General features: G+C 34.7%; 1 protein-coding gene across 3 annotated transcripts in view; it reads right to left on the bottom strand.

Annotated features, from left to right (window-relative positions):
- NAA15 (N-alpha-acetyltransferase 15, NatA auxiliary subunit) overlaps positions 1 to 18,990 on the bottom strand; it is a 101,101-nt gene that overhangs the window by 50,504 nt on the left and 31,607 nt on the right. For 2 of the 3 annotated variants that reach the window (XM_072621071.1, XM_072621073.1), the window contains exons 2-6: positions 13,117 to 13,201; positions 4,748 to 4,852; positions 3,770 to 3,927; positions 2,693 to 2,827; positions 2,009 to 2,162 (exon numbers count right to left, since the gene is read on the bottom strand). In XM_072621071.1, the coding sequence (XP_072477172.1) occupies positions 2,009 to 2,162; positions 2,693 to 2,827; positions 3,770 to 3,927; positions 4,748 to 4,852; positions 13,117 to 13,201 (637 nt within the window). Of the gene's footprint in view, positions 1 to 2,008; positions 2,163 to 2,692; positions 2,828 to 3,769; positions 3,928 to 4,747; positions 4,853 to 12,781; positions 12,841 to 13,116; positions 13,202 to 18,990 lie in introns of all 3 variants that reach the window. The other variant, XM_072621072.1, reaches the window with a different exon arrangement.

Below are 18,990 nucleotides of genomic sequence, written 5' to 3'. Positions count from 1 at the left end.
AATAAAAACCGTTTTTAAAAAGTCCTATTCCCCCTTGATAAATGGTAGTAGTGTCTTTAACAGAAATGGGTGTTGTATTACGTCAAAAGTCTTTTAGTCTACTGATATAACGATGATTTTGTTTTTTATTGTTATTAATTTTGTCAATTATGCTTATGGCTTTCTTAATATTAAACCAACCCCACAATCCAATATGGTATAAATTCAACCGCGTAACAGTGTGTAATCTGTGTAATATGTTGCAGTAGCCTCTTTTTGTTTTAGTATTGTATTTTAAATGTTTGAATCAATATATTTTAGGAATAGTTTTCCTTCTGTATATTCTTCTATTTTGACTCTCCCTGATTTAGGTATCAAGACTACTTTTATATCATAGAAAAAATCTGATAGCATCCTATTTTTGTGAAATGATTACATAATATTGGAATTAATTGTTCTTTCATTATTAGATAGAATCCACTTGCAAAACTATCTTGTCCTAAGATGTGATGGACTTAAGATGGAAGAATAAGACATACAGTTTTAGTCACAGTCAATGTGGGAATTTGTTTTTCTTAATCATATATATTTACTACAAGGGCTCTGTTTTTCTATCTTTTTTCTCCCCAAAAGGGGACAGAACAGAGAGGGGAGGAAAAAAGGAACGAAGAAGAAATGAAGGAAGAAATAAAGAAAAAGAAAAAGAAAAAGAGTATCCTAAGATACCACATCACACCTATCAGTTTGGCTAACATGGCAAAACAAGAAAATGGCAAATGTTGGAGAAGATATGGGAAAACTGGAACACTAATGCATTGTTGGTGGAGTTGTGAATTGACCCAACCATTCTGGACATCAATTTGGGACTATACCCAAGGATTATAAAATTGTTCATGTCCTTTGATCCAGCAATACCACTTCCAGGGTTGTATCCCAAAGAAATCATAAAAATGGGAAAAGAACACACATGTACAAAAATATTTATAGCAGCTCTCTTTGTGGTATCAAGAAACAGGAAACTGAGGGAAAGTTCATCAACTGGGGAATGGCTGAACAAGCTGTGGTGTATGAATGTAATAGAATACTATTGAGCTATAAGAAATGATGAGCAGGTAGGCTTCAGAAACACCTGGAAAGATTTATATGAACTGATGCTGAGTGAAGTGAGCAGAAGCAGGAGAACACTATACACAGTATCATCCACATTATGCAATGATTGACCTTGACAGCCTCGGCTCTTCTCAGCAATTCAAGGGTCTAAGGCAACTCCAAAAGATTCAGGATGGAAAATGCCATCCACATCCAGAGAAAGAACTTGGGAGTCTGAATGCAGATGGAATATACTATTTGGTCTCCTCTTTTGTTATTGTTTCTTCTTTCTAGTGGTTCCTTCCTTTAGTTCTAACTCTTCCTTACACCAAGACTAATGTGAAAATATGTTTAATATGAATGTCTCAGTAGAGCCTCTATCAGATTGCACACTGTCTTGAGGAGGAAGGAGGAGGACAAGGTGGGGGAGAAAATTGAACACTCAAAATCTTATGCAAGTGAACGCTAAAAAACTAAAAATAAATAAATAAATAAACTGTAAGGAAAAAAGCATCACTGAGGCATAATCTAAAATATACAGCAGAGAAGCAAACCCAGAAAGCAGCAGAGCTTTGAAAACTAGAGGTTAAACATGTTAAAATTACTGTGCATTGGAGAGATTTACAGTTTCCTATGACCCTTTCTGCTTAATGTGTGTATGGAAAGACCTATCTTATTTGAAGTTTGAGTTGAGAATAATAATGGTTTTAAGGTCATTTACAAAACTTTCATAATGCAGTATATAAAAAATGGATGAAAAATTTAAGTAATTTAACTTAATAAACTACTTGCAAAATCCAGAACATTACTTTTCCTGTTGCTAAAAAATCAACTAAATAAATCACATACGTATGTCATAAACCATCAATTAGCTGCTTTTAGTCCCCAGACTTCTGGCTACAATTAAACGCCCCAAGAAACGATATTCTGAAGAGATTACCTTTGGTTTCCTCAACAGCAAGCTTGTCACATATCTGTTTTTCATAGGTGCCGAGGTGCTCCAAGGCTTCTCTATAGAGGCCCGCTTCCCGCAGGACTTGATTCTGATACAAAAGGAGCTCACTATATTCATAATCCACTTTATCAGGAGATGTCTACAGAACATGAATATTAACATTTTATCATTTTTTTGTACCAGAAAGTTCCACATTCAAAAATGTATAGAAGAATAAAAGGATATGACTTTATTAATACATTTTCTTTTTTATACTTCAAGAATTTATAGTTTCATTGGTAAGAGTAATTCCCCCTACCAACACAGATGGCAAATAACTAAAACCCCTACACATTAGTTACTAAGAGTTGCTGAGATCAAAAATTAATCACCCTACAGCCAAGCTAACATCTTGATGCTCTCCAAATTTATTTAGACTATACTCGGGCAACAGATACCATCAACAAGTCTATTTTTGGCTTGGTATAAACAGAGGAAACTTGTACTCTACTAACCCATAACCTTCAATAGCTGAAAGTCACCTTCATGCCATAACAAAGCATCTAGAACTACTTTAAGAACTCAATTCTTAAAGTAGTTAAATCTGCACAGTACTCAAGTGGATGATATTTTAGACGCAATGACAAAATTTCAACATCAGGCTTGGAAAATTTTATCCCCAATTATTACCTGCTGTGTTTTCCTAAACTCTTCTAAAATCTTTGCTGCCATTTCATAATCTTCTAATAAATGGTATGCAATAGCATAGCCAATCCAGGAGGCTCTTTGTGCAGGTCGAAGCTGAAGTAATTGATACCTCGTTTCCTGAAAAACAGTTTTATCAATATTTCTCCTGTTGTTATTCTGTTACTTTAAATGTACTACACTATATGCTACATTCAGTTAAGTCTGCAGTAAATACATTAGAGGGTAAACGAAAGACAAACAGTAAGGAGTAAAACAGTATCAAATAACAGAAAAACCATGATTTGGAGGCAGTATGAGATGCAAAGGAAAAGAAACATTTAAGAGCTATATAAAACAACCCAAACTGCTTAGGCTTCTCTACATTAATATTTTTTTTTTGAAAATGCACTCTCACTAAAATGAAAAAATTCAAAATACAAAAATAGTTTCACACAAAATAGAACATTTAATCTTGATTCCTGTTTCGAACCCTTCTCAATAAAGATGGTCAAAGTTAGTGTCCATGAAAATACATGCAAGAAACTAATTTCTAAAAAAGGGTCTGCAGGTTCACAGCAAATGAATACTGAATAACGAAGAAATTAACCTACGGTAAATCAGAAGAGCATAATATACAGGTTCCAAGGTACTATTAATGTACTGTATGTGAGTATAGTAATTTAATTTATAGGAATTATTAATATTTTAGCTCTGAGCCTTGAATCACTGAGATAAACTGGCTAATGAAAAGAATTTTAAAATTACAAAAAGCATAGGAAATGAAAGCAATATTTATATACTGTCAACAAACTGATGACAGCACTGTCAATTTGGTACTTTAAGACCACATATACAGTCAATTTTCATGTAATTTATCAGGTATCTTCTGAAGAAATCCACATTAGCCTTTAACATCAAAATAATTATTATGGCTGGATAAACAAAGCTGATATAGTAAGGAGAGCAAAATAAAAAACTCAAATTTCTCTTCCAAAGAAAATAAGTAACAGCTAATTACAATGGGAATGGTATTTTGTTCTTAAATACGAACACTCTACACTTACTTTTCTGTATACTTACCCTATAACCCTCAAGGTCCCTCATCTGAATCTGTAATAAAGAGAGGTCCCTTAAGATCTGAAGATTGTCTTTATCCCACTTTAGTGCATTTCTATAACACTTGATAGCTTCATCATACTTCTTGTCTGACCTTTGCAGAAGACCATAAACATGCCAACCTAAAGGAATTAGTTAAGGCCACTACAGAACTTAAAAGGTAAAAAGAGGACATTCAAAAGCTGTACTTTGCAAGATGCTATACAAATCAGAGTAGATCATCTGTAATATGAGCTCACAAGTAAAATACAGACAACATTTACACAGTGCTTTAAAGTTTGCATTACATGCTCTACAACCATTAATCCTCACACCTGGTGAAGAAAATATAGATACTATTTCCCCTGTTTTACAGATGAAGAAACTGAAGTTCAGTTTTAAATGACATTCTCGTGGTCAAACACTTACTAAGTGTCTGAGGAAGGATTCAAATCTAGGGATTATCTCACTTTAAGCCCAGTGCTCTTTCCACTACACTATGCTGTATAAATCCATCAGTCAAATAGGAATGATCCTAATGTGGGAATAATAAATCAATTAGCTAAGTCCATAATAAGGTAAACCTACTTAATACTTATTATAAAAATATCATGTTTTGTCTTTTGTGCATCCCACAGAACAAAACACAGTGGTGGTTTGACTAGTAGAAATAATGACATTTTCACTTCTTTCCTCATTCCTTTACAAAATTCAGTATTTTTCTTTGGTACCTAAATACTACAACTCTACCTACTGATTCTAAGCGTAATAATCAACATAATGACGTCTTTGATTTGGATTGTGGAGAACGTTCATATCTACCACATAGGAGGGCAAAAATGTATACATCTAGAAATGTTTTCACTTTTCTAGGGCAGAAATGGAAACAAATGGGAGAGCCACTACTACTACATGACTGAAAACGGGGGATTTCCTCATTAAAGCCCATCTCAAAAAGGATACACACATGGCTTTTCAAATCGTTTCTTAAGCCTCTACGAACCAGCTCATACGCCTCTTCTTTCTTTCCCAAGCAGTTCAATGTTAGTCCCTTCATGGCCAGAGTTTCTGAAGAAATAAGATCAAATGTGGATGAAAAAAAAAAAACCAAACGAAGCCAACTTAGCCACAGACACTGTGAGAGCACTTAGGGACTGAGATACAATGATTCAAAAGGAAAGGAAGATACTAAAGTTGCAGGGAGAAGGAACAGGACTCAAACCATGTTAATATCACACAAAAAAAGTGACCAAGAAAGTATTTAAAATTACCAAACCACATATCTACTCTCCCAGCTACAGAAACTCTTTATTGAATGAGTTCTACGTAAATCAAGGATCCCCTTAATGAAGCTACTAGTAGGGAACAAGCAGGCTTTTGTACAAGTGATATTCAACGATAAATCAACAATTATATCATTACCATTTCACAACTGGCTGAAAAATGAGAATAATACAGGTCCCCACTGGGCTCACTGTCTGTTGATTATGAAAAAAGCATTTGATTTACTAGAGGAAAAGACTGACTTTAAAACTCTCACCCAAATCATGGAAGATTCTTTGGAATACATGTCATTAATAACTCTGAACAAAAATCTCCTGATCATAAACAGCAGGAGAGGGAAAATATTTAGCAATAGAAGGTTGTGTGACTGCCACCATGAGTGAGAAGATGTCTATCTGTGTGCAGAGTTCAAGTTGAAGAGTTTTTGCTACTGTTCATAGATGACAATGTGCTTGAAACAAACCCTCTGAGCCTCCTGGAAAAAAAATCTAAAACCACTCAAAAAGAGTTTTGCCTGACTATCCACACACATAAAATTAAGTGGTTAAAGAATATCTATTGCCCAAATTATAACATAATTTGGATCAAAATCTATAGTTCATCCATCAATATGTGTAAGTGAGATAAACAATATTGATGGGTTGAGATTTGGGCCTGGAACTGGACAGAAAAATGAAATGGTTTGATTTAGGAAAATTACAAAGCTCCCTTAATAATTCAACTTTCCCATGGAAACAAATGCCTATCTTTTAAATATTGATACTACACCATTGTTGCTATATGGCATCCAGACATGCAATACAACATTCTCCAAAGAATTAGGAATTAATGCCATACAAAACTTGATGGCAGATGTATATGATGGGTTTGAGCAAGCAGCAACATATAACCAACAAAGAACTTAAAATAAGAATAGGACTAAAATATACCATCAAGGAAATCTACAATAGGAAGAATAGACAGGCTCGCAAGGACAAGCAACGAAAAGAGGATATCCAGAGTGACCCACTGGTACCTTGATGTCTGAAGGAAGCTAGGAATACTTTCACCTCCTGTGATGAACTTACAGAAGGAGGACATGGACAAGAAGAGCACAAGGCAGTTAGGCATGGAGGGGCTGTGATCTGCATCCCTGGAGGAACTCACAGATCTACTTGAACATGAGAGACTTGAGTATAGGCTATCTTGAAAGTCTTAGCGCAGTTTTAAGCTTTAGAGGCTTAAGACTTCTGGGACATCCTGTGTATAAAGTACAAATGACAAATGCTAAAATTTAAGACTGAGTTCAAGAGACAGGAAAGGAGGGAAATTTCAGGTGCATGCAGAATTGAAATCTAAATACAGAGGAAAGTAATAAATATAATTTTAGCTATGTAGAAATAGAATGAAATTGGTACATGGTAAAAGAATCACTGATACAGAGGTAGCCCTCTGTCCCATCTAGTCCAATCCCCATTTTACAGATGAGAAAACTAAATTTCAGGGAGGTTAACTGACTTATATGTAGTAAGACTCAGAGGTAGGATTTGCACCCAGGTTCTCTGACTGTAAACCTAGTTCTCTTTACATAGCACTATGTGCCTCCTGATGTGGGTTAGAGAGTCTACACCAATGGTCTGGAGGCCAATGACTTAGAAAACCACAAATTAACATCTGTGTTGTACTGCATTTTTTATTTATTTTGTCATAATTTCCCAATCACATTTTAATCTAGTTTGGAACAATGGGATCCTGTACCTGCAAGTTTGCCAACTCTGGTCCACACAGTCAAGAAGCATTTATTAAGTACCATATATGGCAATATGATCTACTGATATAAGACCACATAATCTCACAGTATTACTATGATTGGGGTCTACGTCACAAAACCACTGTATATATGAAACTTCTTTATAATGAAGCCCCATGGCTTTTCAGTAACTTAACTTCTGAGAAGTATCTAGGATCAGCCTATCCTAACACACAATTTGGCTCCATAGCCAACGTTATGCTGATATCCTAATGAAGTGTGGTCCAGGGATCCCTGGGGGTCCTCCTCAAGACTCAAGGAATCCACAAGGTGAAAACTAATTTCATAAATAACAAGTCTAAAATTTCTAATGCAGTATCAGTAGATATAAACCACATAAAAGTTCTGGGATTTGGAAGGGGACAATCCTCAATAATTTAAGAATGTAATAAGATTCCAGGACCAAAAAGTTTGAGAATGAAAGTCCTAATGTATAAATTTACATATAAAATTGTCTTTAAATGTGTGTATTCGATGTCATAGTTGAATCTTACTTGAATTCAACACAATTCAATAAATATTTATTGAAGTGCCTAAAATACTCTCTAGGCACTAAGGACATAAGTGACAGATGGAGAACCCATCACTTCTTCAAGTAGTCCTATCTACTTCCTTCTAGATAACTCCAATTGTTATCAAGTTCTTCCTCATACCAAACCTAAACACTCATGAATATCCTCTGGGGACAAAGACACCAAATCTAACATCTCCTCCATAAGACTTTCAAATATTTAAACACACTTATCAGGACTCCCCAATTTCATCAAAAGAGACTTTTCAGTCTCCTGGGTGGCCCTCCACTGGTGCTCTTCAGCTCACTAATGTCATTCTTAACTGTGTTGCCCCAAACTGAAAACAATACTCCAGTTAAGGCTGAATAAGGGCAGAGAATAGATGTTCATATTCTTATTCTTGGAAGCTATGCCTCCCTCGTAGCAGGTCCAAGGCTGCATTAGTTTTTTGGCTGCTACATCACTCTTCTGACTCATACTGAGATTGTAATCTGCTCAAAATCCTAGATTATTTTCAGATCTGCCTCTTCCCATTTTATAATGTGAAATTAATTTTCCGAGCCCAAGTATAAAACTTGAGCATTAAACGCTAATGAATTTCATTTTTGTATATTCTGCCTGAGAGTTCAGCCCACCCATGCTCATATGAATGCATGTGTGTATATAAAAATGTATTTGCATATACTGTTATACATTAGTAAAGTGTGCTGAAAAACAAATTTTAAAATGAGATAATGATGAAATAAAAAAAATTTTATTTTATTAACAGCACAAAAATTCTTGCTCACACTAATTTTTTTCATTAAAACAATGTTTTTAGTGAGAGCAATGTGACTGCGCTTTATTATTTTAGAAAATCATGGTTTAACATCCTGTTATACAACAATTTTAATATATGGTTTTAAATTGTTTCTTTGAATTCTTTATTTTAATGGATGTCAAAACAGAGAGAACCTCACAAAGACCCCCATCTACCAACAAAATAAAGGTTTTTGTTGAAGTTTGGGGAGTAAATTTCTATCTCCTTTGAGGCTGATCTTCCCAACAATTAGAAAGGATTGCGTTTTTCTACTTTTAATAAATGGGTTTAAAATCCATTCAAATTCTTCATTTGAAAGATTTTTAAATAGGCTAGAAAACTCTTACTCTTTTTTTTAAGTGTGCAGATATAAGACTTTTGATAGGTGAAACATTCACATTATTTTTGGTAATGAAAGTTTTATTTTTAAAAGTCTTACGACTTCAACCCATAATTAGTTAAGATTTCAAGATACAGTGAACACTTAAGTTTTATTACTAATGGTAACAGGAAAAAAAGGAAAGAAAAAGACAATTGTTGTCAAGGCTGTAAGAGTACAGGAACACTGATGCACAGCTGGTGGAACTATGAATTGATCCAGACATTCGGGAAAGCAATCTGGAACTATGACCAAAAAAGTCACTAAAAGATACATGCCTTTCGAATCAGCAATGTCTTACTAGTCTGACACCACAAAGAAATCAGAGGAAAAGGATGTATATGTACAAAAATATTTATATTTATATATTTTCTTGTTACAGCCAACTACCATGGGTTCCCAAAGTGAGAGATACTGCCCCCTCGGGGGGCACTGGAATGATGGCGGGGGCAGTAATATCTTCAGGTGCAACTGGGGGGCGTTGAATAAAAATAAGGGGGTGGTGGGAGCCTAAGGAAAGAAAATAAAAATTTGAAAAACTGTTCTTACATGTTTCATTTGTTGTGTAACACAGTTGAAGTCACACTGATTAAATTATTTTCCAAATAAACACACAAAATGCAAGTTATAGCCAATTGGTGGTCAAATCCCCTGACAGGTCTTAACAAGCAAAGATTGGCAGATAAGCATGTCACACACTGTCTGGAGGTCCAGCATGCATCAGCAGGAATATGTGCACGTAATGACTTGTTTATAATATGAAACCATAAGGTTACATGACACAATATTGTATCATCAAAATTTCAATGCAGGAAAAACCCCACACATTTATAATAAATTAAATTTAAGATGTGTCATTTAAAAATCTTTATATTTTTTGAAACAATGAAAATTTCAAAAAACACCATTAAAGGGTTGAAGTCAGTTTCCAGGGGGAGGTAAGTAATTTTTTTAAGGGGCTGGTAGACCAAATAAGTTTGGGAACCTTCTTAAATTGTGAGTCATAACCTCTCATGGAGTCTCAAGTAGAAAAGTTTAAGAAGCCCTGAACTAGAGAATGACTGAACAAATAATGATATGAATGTGGTGGAACATAATATTGCAACATAATAAATGATGAAAGGGACCATTTCAGAGAAACCTGGGAAGAACTGTATAGACTCTGCAGGATGAAGTGAACAGAAAAAGGGAAACAATTTATATAAAAACAATCTTGTAAAGACAAACAATTCTGACAGACATAAGAACTTTGATCAATGATCCACTATGATTCCAAAAGATCAATGAGGAAGTGTGCTACCTGCTCCTGAAAGAGAGATAATGGATACAAGGTGCAGAATAAGACATACGTTTTTCAGACACTCCCAATGTGAGAATTTGTTTTGCTTGACTATACATGTTAAAAAGGTGTTTATTTCCCTTCTTGTCCCCTCCTTTTAAAAGAGATGAGGAGAAAAAAGGATAGGGTAGTCTCCCCTCTCTCAAAAAAAAAAGGGAAAAGAGAGAAACTATAGTACATCATCTACATGAAGTGATGCAGAATGAATAAGCAGAATCAAATAAACAATATACACAATAAGCTACAACAATGTAAAGAATACACCATAAAATTAAACTTAAATGTAACGAAATTATCAAGATAAAGTGGGACTCAAATGAAGAGATGAGAAGACACCACCAACCCAGCCTTTCAAAGAGGTCCAGGTGTTACACACTGCACAATGTTTTCAGACTTTTTCAAGTCTTTTTACTTAACTATCTTTTTTTTAACCCTCTCCAAAAAAAGGCTATTTGTCATAAGGGAATGGCTGTCTGAGGAATGAATTGGATGTTACAGTGATGTTAGAAACAAAATGTTAATAAAACATTTGTTTTTAAAAAGGAAAAGAAAATCACAGACAAGCTAGCCAGCTCTGCAAATTTTGTATTTATTATACCTTAAAAGAAAAGCTGTTATTAACATGTATAAATCCTTTTATTCTGTTTTACCATGCATATGGAAATGCTTATTTTATTCCATGTCTAAGTTCAGAAAAAGAAATATACACACAAAACTCTCGCTGAACCTTTTACCTATGTTTCCTTCTTAATTAAGGTGTATCTGTCTAGTCAGTCAATCATGCTTTAATCCCAAAAAGTCTCCTCTTTTCACCAGGACCTCTATTTCCTCTTGCCTACTGCCTAAGTTTGAGGCATATGTATACAGATATTTAGAGCTAGGGGTTTCACCACTGGCTCCTTTTGTTGAGTTTTGTCTCCTGTAAACTTCTATGTCTCTCAACTTCTACTCTACCCTCATTATAACTACACTGTAAGGTAAGTGATGTGGGGGGATTCAATGAAACAAACTCCTGCCTATCTATAACCTTTTTCATCTAAAGACCTTTCGATTAGATTTGCAAGACACTCAGCAAATGTACATCCTTACCAGCCTTTGTTAGATGTACTGTCTGGTCAAGAATCTAACATCCCTATATTAAGCCAGGGTCTAAATTGCATTTTCAGACACTACCGTTTTTGCCAGCTGTTCTGCTCACTTCTCAGATTAATTTTTCTCTTCAGGATTTCTTGCCTTCAGTTGGTAACGGTGAGGAAAACACATCTGCCTCTCTAATTTATAAAAGAGATGCCTCTCCCAACCGAAAAGAAAGGGAAAAGAGGGAAACTGTCGCACATCATCTATACGAACTGATGCACAACAAAACACACAGTAATTACAACAATGTAAAGAACACACCCAAAAAGAGTCCAAAGTAAATAATAATGAAATTATAAAGACTAAGACCTCATAATCTTTGGCAATACTTATGTTTCTTCTGAAATTACCCTATGTGCCCGTATGAATCACCACAAGTGGAGAGCTGTTTGTTCTGACATATACTGGGAGGTTCTCTTTTGTTGAAAACATGTCCAGGGAATGCAATAAACTTCTCAACTGCAGTTATCAGCTCAACAAATAGCTTTCAGTATCCCTAAGCAAGGAATCATCCACTTTTTCTCTTTCTTTTCTGGCCATCACCTTTTAACATTTCCACTCTACAAGTTCCCAACAATGGTCAAGTCTCCCTTCTACCACCTCAGATCCTTCTTTCTTTGCATTTAAGCTTAGATTATATATTATCTTTAGGAACATGCCTTGGTCCCTAACATCCTGGAGTGTAGAGAAGTACTTACAAGGTATTTTCACCTTTCCCTACAGAAAGGAGATCAGCCTACACTTGGAACACAGATAGAGTCTCCATACTTGTTGAGATTTTTAGGCTTGGTTAGTTTGTTTTTCAAATGGCTTGTAGGTGTTAACACCTTATTACATTTTAATAACTTAATAACCCCACTCAGCTTCTTTTTCTTGGTGTCAAAAATAGCTTCTCAGCTACATTCCAGCTATGTAGGTAAGGAAGCAGAAGCAAGAAAGCAATGGCAACAGCAATACAGGCAAAAAAGCACAAAAAATGAATGTTTTAGAGCTGAGAAAATGTACTTCCCTCAACTCCTTGTAAAACCAGGGAAATATGAGTAAGAAATATCACATTTGCTGTCAGATACAAATGAAATAGCAACTGGTTGTGCCAAACAACTTTTTTCTCTCTTTCTTTTGCAATCTTTCTCACAAGGAATAGTTCTCAGGATCAGGTAAGAGGAGGGGATATATTCATGACTGAAGTTAATATAAAAGCAAAAAGTATCAATAACAGTAAAATTAACAAGTTCCACATATATCAAATGAACTTCCCTTCTGATGTGAAATTATCAAAAGTTGTCATTTGAGGTCTGCTATTTAAAGGCAACCAAAAGGAAAAAAATTTTTACATGAGCATAATTTCAAACCAAACTCAGCATATTTTTCTAAGTCTGAGAATAATATTACTCCTCATCAAAATATTAAACCAAGTAAGTCCAAAAATAAAAAGAAGTATTTTATGAAATATAAAATAGTCTGGAAAATGCAGAAACAATTCCTATGTTCTGATGGTTTCACATGGTAAAAATAAAAGTACAGAAAGGGCAATAATTGAAGAGATCATTCTTAGCAAAGAAGGTGAAGAATTATAACAGGAAGAGTCCATCAGATTCAAGTGAAAACAAAAGAAGCATAAAAGCTACAAGATTATTCTACCAAACAAATTAGACGCCAAAAGAAAATTTTGGATATCCAAATCTTTGGCAGAAAATAACACTGGTCTAACCAATAGTTTCACAACAACACTATTAATAAATTATAACCAAGGCCCACCTTAAATTGCAGGATGGTGACTGTTTCCTCTGACTGTCCCTAGCCAATGGGAAGGTAGACTGACGAAGTCACACAATGGCAGCAAAGAAGGCAGAGAATTACTAAATGAGGCAATATTCCTGAGTCAGATTTTCATAAATCTATATTACTGGATGGATAAAACAAATTCATTCCCTAATTCTGCCAATTTTAAGTTTAAATTCTGTTAAGTGAAACATGTTCCTGAATAGTAATAACTACTTATTATCTAAAAGTATATTATTTTAAATAAGTTTATAACTGCGACATAAAACAAATTATTATCCAATATTTTTTAAAAATATATTTAAACTCACCTCCATGCTCTGCAAATTTGGGATTTGAGAGGATTTGTTTACAAAACTTCAATCCATTTCTGTATTGTTTGTGTTCATAGCATCTCTGTTAATAAAAAAAAAAGTAGAAAAGTTTAGCAATAATTGCAAAATACTCTTTTTAGTACAACATTAAGAGGTCACAGGGAATAGAGAGCCTTTCTTGAAGACAGGAAAAAAAAGGAATTCATGTCCTGTGTTTGCCATATTGTAACTATGTGACTGAGGGTGATTCACCCATTGTGAATCACAGAGCCGCAGTAACTTTCTAAACTAAAAGGTTCTGACAAATGGCAGATCATCATCACCAGAAGATGTTTCTACAACATTATGAGTTCCTAACATGGATAGAATCACGAATCAAATCTCCAATACCACTACCTGGTCAACAAATATGAATACATAATATTTATCACTATAATTTTATAGAAATGCCACTCTCCAAAATCATGCTGTCAGATCCAAATAAAACAGCAACTAATTAAATTAAAAACAAGTAAGAACGTCAGTAAAGGAGGATCTAAAACAGACTCACATAATCATCAGCTTTTCTGTATATTACCAACAAAACCCAGGAGGGAGAACAAGAAGCATCAATTAAAGGCAAATAATTACAAAATGTATAAAATATGTGGGAGTCCATTTACCAAATACTCAATGCTGAAGTTAAAGGAAAACTGCAAGGTATTTTTTTTTTAATCCAGACTTAAATACATATTAATTGCTTGTGATTGTGCCTTGACAATATTTTTTAAAATACCACCCAAATTAACATATATATATATATTCAGTGCCATACCAAACTACTAAATGGTTACTTTACAGAAATGGAGCAAAACGAATATAATTCATTTGGCAGTACAAAATATCAAGACTCTCAAGGAACATCATGAAAAAAAGTGAGAAGCAAAAAGGTCTAGCAGTACCGGAGAGATCAAACTACATTACAAAGCAGTAACTGTCACACTGTGTGGTACTGATTAAAAACAGAGAAGTTTATCAGTGGGGCAGATTGAAATAAAAAACACTAGAAACAAAGTAGTAAAGTATGCAATAAACCTAAGGACTCTGAGATAAGGACTTACTACTTAAAAACTGCTGGGAAAAGTATTAAAGCTCTCTGGAAGACACTAGTTTTAGAACCACTACTTCATACACAGTACCACAACAGGTTTCAAATAAATACATGACCTACGTATAAAAGGTTACATATCATAAATCAGAGGAGCAAGGTAGGTGGTACCTTCTACAACTATGGAGATGGTAGGATAATTCTTGACTAAAGAAGAGACAGAGATGACCACGGGGAAAAAACAGATAATTTTGAATACATAAAATTAAAGTTTTTGCATAAGCAAAATCAATTTGGTTTGAACTAGAAAGCAGACAATTAGCCAAGGGCAAAAATGTCTGCAGAAAATTTCTCTGATAGATGTATGGTATTTAAAGCTTTTAAAGAACCTATTTAAATATACAAAAGAACAAGAGTCACTCTCCACAAATGCCAAGATGCATACAAGTAGTTTTCAAAATGCTCTAAAGCTCTACCTCACACCCATCATACTGAAAAAGACAACACAATAGGAAAATGGTAATTGTTGGAAGTATGCAAGAAGCTTATATTTTTGGAAGAGGAAATATATACAGAAATAAGTAAAGATCAAGTAATTCTGGGAATGTGAGGGAAGGGCATTGGTAACTGAGGGATTATCCTTAAGCTACCAAATAATAAAATACAAGTGTAATTATGTTACTGTAACTCACAGGTACAAAAATATGTATAGCAGCACTTTGATACTGCAGTAAAGAATTGGGAAAAAATAGGAAGCCTGTCAACTGGGGAATGACTGAACAAACTATCATATCTGAATGTAATGTGCAATAAAAAAATGAGAAACAGGATGGATTCAGAGAATCATGGAAAGACATATGAATTCATACAAAAAGAAATTAGTGAGAACCACAACAATTTATACAATAACAACAGTTTTAGGAAAAACAATTTTGTACCAGTAAAAAATCTGATCAATCAACCAACCACAACAAAATCATGCTTCCCACTTCCTGATTGAGGATATAAGACTAAAAAGTACAGAATGAGACATTTTCAGACATAGCAAATATGTTCATTTATTTTGCCTGAATGCAACTGTTCATCACAGGAAAAGATTGGGGGGGGGGGGGAAGAAAGGTTAGCAAAAGGTAGGAAGAAAGGAAGGCGGGAGGGAGACCATCAATGAAACAATTATAAAATGCAGAGAAGAGAATAGAAGGGCTGAGTTTTAGAACTCCCATGTTAAATTTGTCACATACACTAAAAAATCCAGTTGTCTGTAATAAAGATTCAGTTTTGGACATAATTCCATTTTTTTCTTGTTCCTTGTATCTGGAAATGTTCATATTTGTTGCTGTTTGCCAAGTACATAAGATGATTTATAATAAAACAGCAAAAACAGAATACAAAGTTCAAAAAAGGGAAAAAAACAAAGGTTAATTTGATATTGTGATGAATTTAATATACTTTTTAAAAACTACAAATTGCAGAAGTTCAATTTCTCATGGAATCTTTTTCATTCTTTGTACCCTGAAATGTCCATGTTACTCATCCAATATTTGTAGCTGAGGGAAAGAATAAGCATATTAGTGGATAGCAAGGAGAAGAATTGGACTATTAATCAACGTGCCATAGGTGTAAAACATTCAGTGGTGTCAAAAAGCAATCGAAGTTAACAGTTCTTTGACCCAAGTGCTAGCTGGCATAGCAAGAGACTGGCTTTGCAAAAACAAAACAAAACAAAAAACTTCCCTAAAACTTTGGCTTACTTCCAGAAAAAGCAGCAAATATAAATTAGGAACTGTATAAAAAAAAGAAGTTAGGTGCCAGTATTAAGTTATATTAGAAAATCCCAATAAATGTGAACATATTTGAAAAGCTTTCTTGACGTAAAATATCATGAATGAAAATTGCCCAGATTTACAACAAAAGGGGAAAATAAAGATTAAGAGACTCTAATGAGGAAAAGTTTAAGGAATGTTAGAGCCAAAATGTAGAGCTTCCACATCAAAGAAAAAAATACTACAAATAGCTGGAAAGAGTCCAAGTATTAAAGAATGATATCTTCTACTGTAAGTGAATACAGATACTGAAATGCTGTATTCCAAAAGGCAAAAGACATAAACTTACAACCAAGAATAACTTACCCTGCAAAGCTGTGTATAATCTTACAGAGTTTGGAAAAAATGACCTTTAATGGAATAGAAAGTTCCTTTCAAGCATTCCTGAAGACCAGTCTTGGTTCTTGTGTTTACAAGAGTCAAGTGAAACCTGTAAACGCAAATTTATTGAGCGACTGGAAGGGGCTGTATAATGATGAAGAGCCAATATTCTAAAAGGAGGGGAATAAAAACCAAGTATCCCTTCAGCACTTTGATGTCTTTAAAAGGTATTGGGGAGCGCATCCAACCATTCTGGAGAGCAATTTGGAACTATGCCCAAAGGGCTACAAAAATGTGCATACCCTTTGACCCAGCAATATCACTACTAGGACTATATCCCCAAGAGATCATAAAAATGGGAAAGGGTCCCACATGTACAAAAATATTTATAGCAGCACTCTATGTAGTTGCCAAAAACTGGAAGTCAAGGGGATGTCCATCAATTGGGGAATGGCTGAATAAATTATGGTATATGAAAGTAATGGAGTACTATTGTGCCATAAGAAATGATGAACAAGAAGACTTCAGAGAGGCCTGGAAGGACTTATATGACCTGATGCTGACTGAAAGGAGCAGAACCAGGAGAACTTTATGCATAGCAACGACCACAGTGTGTGAGTTTTTTCTGGTAGACCTAGATTTTTGTAATAACACAAGAACTTCTTACAAAAAAAAATAAATAAATAAATCCCAATGGTGGTTCTCAAGGCAAAATGCCTTCCACACTCAGAGAGAGAAATATGGAAGTCACTCACATAATGTAACAGATCATGTTTGTGTATGTGTATGTGTTTGTGTATCATGTTCTGATTTGTTATACGATTTCTTTCATTTATTTTAGTCTGACTACATAGCATGACTATAGTGAAAATATACTCAATAGGAAAGTATATGTGGAATCTATACAGAATTGTATGCAGTCGTGGGGAGGGAGGGGGGGAGTGGGGGGTAGGTGGGGGGGATAAAATCACAATTGTATGGCAGTGATTGTTAAACATTAAAAAAAAAAAAAAAAAGGTATTGGGGAGAGTTAAACAAGAAAAACAGAACCTGAAAGTGAATTGATTTTCTTCTGGTTTAAAGAAATAATGATTAGGAAGAGTAAAAGGAATAAACTAGGGAAGAAAAGGAAAAAGTGAGGGAGGCACTTATGTCACAAAATCAGAGTACCCAAAAAGTCTATAGAAAAAAAAGGAAAGGTACTAGGCGGAGAAATGGGCACCACTTGAACCGTTCTGTCATCTCAAACAGTCAAAGGAAGGTACAATACAAACACATGTAGACTGCTGTAGAAATGCATTCAACTAAACAAGGAAATAGGAAACTGGGAGAGTGAAGAGAGAGTAGTAAGACAGGATAGAACACAGAAAAGAATGGTAATGAGCAAGATGATGGAGGTGGATTGAGAAAGGAATAAAAGGAAAGGGGAAGGGTTAGAAGCTAGGATTAAAGTCTGGGTATCTAGGTAAGAGAGAAGAGGAGGAGTAGAAGCAGGTTGATCAAGTATGGATCAGTTGTACTAAGTACACTCCTCTTCCTATAGGCAAAGAAAAGAAAAAGTCTAAGAGATAGTATAGATGTATGGTAATACACAATTAATTAAAACTGAAAGTTAAATGAATTCACTCATAAAATGGAAGGGGATATTATTAAAATTTATAATCTGATAGAGCCTTTTATTGTCCCACCTCCGTATTGTCTAGTGCATTGTTTTCTTTTTACGGAATTTTAATTTTTTAAATTTCTTTTCCCATTTTCTTTTCAGATGAAGCCGTAGTATGTGTTGCTTATGTCTGTCTTGTATGTGGGTATAAACAGTGTAAAAGTATGCTTGCCAATTACATTCCACCCCATGAAGTGTCCAGATCTGACCAAAAGCCCCTTGCTGTTAGAATTCTATAACTGCATGAGGTATTAAACCTGTGTTGTTATTTAAAAAAAAAAAAATGAAGGGGGATAAATGGATCAGAAAGCAAAGTACAGGCATACCTCATTTTATTGTACTTCACTTTATTACACTTCACAGATATAGCATTTTTTACAAATTGAAGATTTGTGGCAACCCTGCATCAAGAATACCTACTGGCACCATTTTTCCAATAGCATGTGCTCACATCATGTTTCTATGTCTCATTTCAATAATTCTCACACTCTTTCAAACTTTTTCATTATTATTATACCTATTATAGTGATCTGTGATCAACAATTTTTGATATTACTATTGTAATTATTTTGGGGTGAGAAAGCCTGCACTTGTAAGATGGTGAACTTCACGAATAAATGCACGTTCTGACTGCTCCACCAATCGGCCGTTTCTGCATCTCTTTCCCTCTGTGTCCCTGAGGCACAACAATATTGAAAGAATATTACATAAACTTAGTTGATAAAGCAGCAGGAGGGTTTGAGAGGGCTGATTCCAATTTTGAAAGATGTTTTACTATGGGTAAAATGTGATCAAATGTCACATGCTACAAAGAAATCTTTCATGAAAGGAAGAATCAATTCAATGCAGCGAACTTCATTGTGGTCTCATTTTAAGAAATTGTTACAGTCACCCCAACTTTCAGCAATTACTACCCTGGATCAGTCAGCAGCCATCAACATCAAGTTTAAGACCCTTTACCAGCAAAGATTACAGCT

Source organism: Notamacropus eugenii, chromosome 6 (assembly GCF_028372415.1).
Source record: "Notamacropus eugenii isolate mMacEug1 chromosome 6, mMacEug1.pri_v2, whole genome shotgun sequence".
Lineage (NCBI taxonomy): Eukaryota > Metazoa > Chordata > Mammalia > Diprotodontia > Macropodidae > Notamacropus > Notamacropus eugenii.
Note: the sequence above shows the minus strand (reverse complement) of the source record. Positions and strands in the feature narration are given on the sequence as shown.